Consider the following 6,531-nt stretch of genomic DNA (forward strand, 5'->3'; position numbering starts at 1 on the left):
CGGACAAAGACATTAGTTTTCTTCTCTTGTTTTCCTTTCTCAACAGCCAGCAACCTTGCAAATTTAATGTATTTGTGTTAGGACAAGTGGTACTGATCTTTCAAGCATTAATTGCTGCTTGCATGGCATTTTTACTTGTAAATGGAGAAAATTAAGTCTGAGAGCTGTGACAGATTGTTTCCATAGTTTTGAACCCAGTGGCACTTGAAGGGCCAGAGATTCAGTGTGTATAAAATGCTAGCATGGTTTTTACATAGCCTGAGGTGTAGAAGTGAATTAGGGTACCCACCTTTCTTGATAGTTCAGTGCTTCACATTACTTTGAGACCTGGGTTAATGAGTCCTGCTGAGATATACCCATAGGGGGGGCTTATACTCCTGTAAAGCCATCACAACTTCAAGAGAGAAATACAAAAAGGTGAGAGGAAAGAAAAATGATCCCTGGATAATAAGTGCCCATTCCACTGCAGATTACTTTGGATCGGATAGGAACGACACACTGTTCTCTACTAACTCTCCAGGAACCCCAAAGCTGGACAAAGAAAAAAGCTGGCTCTACACCCTGGATCCCATCCTGGTGACCATCATAGCAATGAGCTCCCTTGGCGTCCTCCTTGGGGCCATCTGCGCTGGTCTCCTTCTCTACTGCACCTGCTCCTATGCCGGGCTGTCCTCAAGGAGCTCCACCACACTGGAGAACTACAACTTCGAGCTGTATGATGGCATCAAGCACAAGGTCAAGATGAATCACCAGAAGTGCTGCTCAGAGGCCTGATGGGTGCCCTGGGGATCACCCTCAGTGTTGCACCCGGTGAGGTGGGCTGGCGAGGGGTTACTTTTTTTGCTGTTTTCTGTGGGAACTGAATGCCATTATAGGGAACAAAGGGCACGGGAGGAGCGAGGGGAGGCACTGCTCCTGCTGCCAGGTCCCACTGCTGGGTCACCAGGACCCAGCAGGCATTCCCACAAACCAGACTGTGCCACGTGAGGGGGATGGGACCCTTTTTTGTTGGTTCATCTTCATTTTCTGCTGATGTGAGTGGCTGGGACATGGCAAAGGAGCCTGGTTTACCTTTTGGATGTGAGAAACTAAATGTTGATCATTATTTTCCACCTCCTTTCTCTGGTGAGTTGCTGACAAGGTTGAGGGATTTCTTCAGCCACCCTGGCTTTAGAAATAACACAAACACACACACAGAGACCCTGTCAGTTTTAGACCCTGTCTAAATACTGTTTTGGTGTAGGAATTTGTGCACTTCGTGCTAAGTCCTGGAAGGTGTAGTTTCCAGTCCTGAAAATGGAAGCATTCTGTTACCTGTGACTTTCCTTCTCCTGGTAGGGTGAAAGCATGGAATACCGGGTTTAGTATCGTTGGTAACAGCAGTTCTTTCTAAAGTCGTTAAGAAATAAAATAGAAAGGAAACTCTATGTGTAGAAGCACCTCCTTGAGAGAAGCTGAAGAGCCTTAAAGTGATTTGTGAATAAGAGCCATTTATTAAATCCAGAACTTGGATTGCAACAGCTGAGGCCTTCATCAGGAAGGCCTGAATCTCCCACACCTCTTGATCCTGCCCTTTTTATTTTATTTTTTAATATTATTTTTTTCTATAATGAGAAAATTGCAGCAAACAAAAGACAGAGCCTGTAAGGCTCCTGGTGTTTGGGCGATAGCTTTGGGAAGGGGCTTCACGTGGGGTTTGACTTGAGGCACAGCACTTAGGCCTCTCCAAAGTGCCATGGAGGGAAAACTCAAGAGGGAAGGAGGCTGGAGTCATGTCCACAGCCACAGGAGCCTGGCCATGGCACCTGCTGACCCCCCCTCACCTTCACAGCGCTCCCCTTCTCCCTGGAGCTGGTGGCCCTGAGCTGGCGCTGTCAGCACTGATGGACCAAACAGCTGCTGTCGTGTCCCCTTCGGAGCAAAGCTGCACTGCTCCTGACCAGCAGCAAAACCCTGAGGTTTTATTTATGAGCTGTGTTTTGGTTTACTTTGAACAAGTGCCTTAGAAGAAGTATTTTTTCCTCCATCTGATGATCAGTGCTGTATCAAAAAAAGAAGTGTTTCCTGGCAAAATGCTCTTCTTCACCACTCTCTACTGGGTAGAGCCTGGCTGAAGAAGTCTGGTTCCTTCTAATTTCAAGTGGTCTGGCTACATTGTCTGGCAGCTGATACCTTTCCACTTACCACTGTGCTGTGGGAGAGGAATATTATGAAAACAATTTCATGGAGAAAAACAATTCAAATGCTGGGCCCGAAACCAATGCCTTCATTTCCAATTCAGTACAGACAGACCTCCCCTATCGGCTTGCACATATATAAGCAAGAAACCTTTCCAGCATGTTGGGTTTGCTTTTCCAGCAGCTCTTTGGAAATACCTGACATGTCCTGATTTCACATTTTGCCTAGCAAATAGTTTGGGTTGGGAATGGATTTTTTTTTCCCCACTAACTGCAGAGCACTGAAGGTGTGATGTGCTGTGAAGCTCTGTTTGCACAGCCCCTGCAAACACATCCTGCAGGAGGCCAGGTGTTCGGGGAGACAAGCAACATCTGGAGAGGAGCTGAGCACGGACAGTGCCACAGCTGCTCCTCAGTGCGGTGGGAATAGGAACATTTGTCTAGTGTTTCATGAAAAGCTCCATCAGACAGCAGGTTTTTAGGGGGGAAAAAAATAAATAAAAAATCCTTCTCCACTGTGAGAAAGATGCATGTGTTACTGGGGAAGCAGATACCATCATCTGTGTCATCAAAACATCCACGGTTCACACATGCAGACGCAGAGACGCGCGCGCACACAAAGGCCTTCTTCATTTTTTTAATTCACGCTGTGCGCCCAACAGAAACGGCAGTAAATGGGTCTCACATTCTCCTTTCGAATCATCTTATTTCTTTTGGCATTCTTCATGGATAAATTCCACAGGGGTGTTTTTTTGCTGTACAAAAGAAACAGAGGCAGTAAGAGGAAATGTACCAGACCGTTTCAAAGCTGGATTGCTGCTGCTTGATGATTTTATCCTCTTCAAATGACAGGTGAGGGGAAGGATGAATGGAAAAGGACCATACAATATAAAAGTCGACTTAGGCAAACAATAGGTGAAAGTATATAATGTAAAAGGTGACATTATGGTGCCTAGTAGGCGTACAGAGAGAAGAGTTCGTATATACATATATTCAGAAATAGTGTGTTTGCACACGCACGTGAATTCTCTGTATGTATCGTGTACGTGACTTATTCTGTGGGACTGACTCGTGTTCATGTATCTCTTGATCTGGGGCAGGAGAATACTGCTGATCTTGGCACTAACCTGGCATGGGCCCACCGAAGCGCCCGCCCTGCGTGTCCCGCTTGCCCCTTCCAGTCAGGGCGGTGCCCACGCGCAGGCGCTTGCTGGGCAGGAGCAGGCCAACAATGCTGCAAAGCCAATACCTCACTTACCTCTGCTGGGTGCTTTACTGTTCTACAGAAAACTGTGCTTGATTGTACCTTCAACAGGGAAACAAAAAAAAGTCATCTGTCCATTTAATTCATTGCATCCTCCTCTGCAAATAGATAAGGTTTGCTGATAGCAATTCCCTCTCCGTAATTCAGAAAAGAAAAAAAAAAACATAAATTGGTGTTAATGCCATTGCTGAAATGGGCTGTTACCCCCACACCTTTCCCATGGCAAGGCTATGTTGCTACCAGGCAGGCTGTAGTGCTGGGTGATTTCATTTTGTGGGAAGGTGCTGGGGGTGAGCATGGAAATTAAACCATTATGAAATTATATGCAGAAATGGAACTTCTCCAGGGTTTGCAGTTCAAGGTTTTTGACCATTGACTGGCTGAGCCAGGGCTTACGGACTTAAAGAGCTTTTACTGTGATTCTTCGATGTAAAGAAAAAAAAAATCAAATGGTGTTTATATGATTTGTATAAAAACCTTTTAAAATTACTATTTAATAAACATTATGGTAGAGATTATGTTTCAATGGCTTTTCTATGAAGGAGCAACAACAAGAAAAGTGAACAGAGAGCAGACTGGCTACGGGCAGGCAGAAACCCCCAGGGAAACCAAGGCACAGCTGGAGGTGCACGGGGCCTTGTCCACAGCCCTCCCTTGCTGTGTGCTGCCCTCTCCCTGGGGAGGTCACCCCGGGCTGCCTATCCCCCCGAGGTGATGTGGGACTGTGATGAGAACCCTGGGCACACACGCTCGGGGACACAGGGAGCTGGCTGGGGAAGCAGTGGGGCTGAACCTACAGCATGGAAACTCTTGTTCATTTATGGGCACCCTGACAAACATGAGCCAATCCATCAAGCTCCAGCCACCTCCAGAGCAAATGAAATTTTGCTGCTGTCTCCTTACCTCCAACTCAGTGGCCCCCTCCCAAAGCATGTGTTAAAGAGGGTTTTTAAGCGATGAAGGGCAGCCGGCAGCTTAGATGAAGATGACAGTGTAGCCACAACCTTGACAGCTCTTCCCTCACCCAGGAATAAAGAATTGATGCGCAGATTGATACCTGGGGGAGAGGCTGTCAGCGAGCAGGACGGAGACGGCAGATAAGCGACTCCATCAGTGTCAGACCTGTCCTGCTGTAACAGCGCCTGTAAATCACTGTGGTTAAAGAGGCGCCACCGCCAAAGCCAAGAGCAGAAAGCAGGTAATAGGAAACCGGGCAGTGCAGCAGGTGTGTGCACCCGTGGGGGTAAAAGCCTGGTAGCTGGGCTGCAGCTGCCACCTGGGCACAAAGGGGATGCAGGTACCCACTCTGGAAAACTGAAATCTTTAGCATTTTAGCAGGAGCTGAGCTTGCGTTTGGATGGGCTGCTCTGCAGCTGGCAGGGTGGGGTGGGAAACGGGGTGCCAATCATACACAGGTGCCCACCACCAGTATGTGTATCCATATGTTCCCACATCATACCCACCACCAGATCCTTAATAATTTAGGGGTGAAAGGGTGCAAGGGCATCTGGCACAAGACTAATCAGGGGCTGAGCGCACTAATGAAATCAATGTCACCATTCCCAACCTGCTCCAAGATGGGGATCCAGCCACTCCAGCATGTCCTCAAGAGCTGACTGCAGTCGTGCACACACCCTCGCTGTTGCTCATCGCTGTCTTTGAAATATTCCTTTGCTTTTGAGTTTAATGGGAAATTTTTTCAAATAATGACTTGCTCTCTGGACAGCTGGGGGCTTGGCAGTGAGGGGGAGCCATGGGGCTGAGCTAATGAGTGGATTCGTAATTAATTAATTGCAGGCAGGTGCAAGTAGAGCCTCCTGTGGTCTCTCTCTCTCTCCTCTGTCTCTCTCTGAAGAGCTTCTCTGTCTCCTGGAGCCTGGTGCTATCAGCAGTTGTCCAAGGGGATTGAGCAAAACCTGGTGCTGGCCTTGCCATGGACAGTGACTTTGGAAGGCAAGGTGGAGGCTGGTGTTCACATCACCTCCTCATGGGGACTGTGGAGAACCCTCCCCGTTGCAGCACGTTACTTTTACATCTCTGTATCTGCCAGGCTCCCTGTGCTCAGACCATGACAACTGGCACCCATTAAGGCACCTTCTCTCCAGCAGGCAGCTCCCCACTGCCCCTCCCTGGGGAAGTCAGATTGGACTCTGTACTGTAGCTGCACAGGCATAGTTCACACCTCCCAACTTTACTGCCCCACACCCCCAAATGAGCCAAACTCACCCAAATGTGAGATATGAACTCCTGGGCACTGGCTTCTGGTGAACGGAGTGTGAGGGACCCCAATGCAGCTAGTGCCACCACTGCTGTGCCCATGCAGCCTCCTCTCAGCCTTGCTTAGGCTGCTCTGGTGGGTGCTCAGCAGAGCCCTGTGGATGTAAATATGGAGGGGACCCCAATTTTGGTCCATACATGATCACATTGCATTGAATTCAATAGATCCATATTGTCACTCGCACTGATCAGGTAGGATTAGGCTTTCCTATCAATGCCTGTTACACACAGCAACCAATTTAAGGCAACAAACTCACCGTGACTAAAGCAGTTTAATAGGAAAATAACTAATCCTTAATGTGTTGAGAGGGAATAACTGCTCTCTAGGCTCCTGTATCATAACTCCATTGCAACACTAGTATCTGAAATGGAAAGCACTGAATTAAACACTCAGCAGCTCTACCCCCGCCTTGGCCTGGGTGCCAAAAATCAACGGAAGAAATACAGCCCTGCTTCCTTATGCTGCTGCAGTGGGTGGAGGGCTGCAGGATGAGCCAGCGTGGGCTGGTGGCTCAGGACTCTTTGCTGCAAAAGACTTTGCCAACATTTCCTCAGTTAAATGTTTACAAACCTGGAGGAAATAGCTGTCCCAGATGTTGCTGATGATTTCCTATCAGGTCCCTCCTGGCGTGGTGCGGGGCTGCTTTGTCACTCTTCAGATCAGCTGCCAATCTCATGCTTAATAACAGCCCTGACTGACTTCTTTACAAATACCAACAAGATTTCTAGCACTATTTTTGCCTTCCTGGTCTCTTGGGTTTCTACGGAGAGTAACTCTGGCTTCAAGCCCAGCTTTCCTTGCAGCCCTGGAAG

At 48.1% G+C, this 6,531-nt stretch overlaps 1 protein-coding gene across 3 annotated transcripts in view; it reads left to right on the forward strand.

Moving 5' to 3' along the window:
* The window catches only part of NRP2 (neuropilin 2), an 88,381-nt gene extending 84,425 nt beyond the window's left edge, over positions 1–3,956 (forward strand). Inside the window, exons 17-18 of one of the 3 annotated variants that reach the window (XM_051623404.1) lie at positions 470–810; positions 3,278–3,956. In XM_051623404.1, the coding sequence (XP_051479364.1) occupies positions 470–774 (305 nt within the window). In that variant the 3' untranslated portion in view covers positions 775–810; positions 3,278–3,956. Of the gene's footprint in view, positions 1–469 lie in introns of all 3 variants that reach the window. The other 2 variants (XM_051623403.1, XM_051623405.1) reach the window with 2 other exon arrangements.
* Positions 3,957–6,531: the final 2,575 nt, after the last annotated feature.

Source organism: Apus apus, chromosome 6 (genome assembly GCF_020740795.1).
Source record: "Apus apus isolate bApuApu2 chromosome 6, bApuApu2.pri.cur, whole genome shotgun sequence".
Lineage (NCBI taxonomy): Eukaryota > Metazoa > Chordata > Aves > Apodiformes > Apodidae > Apus > Apus apus.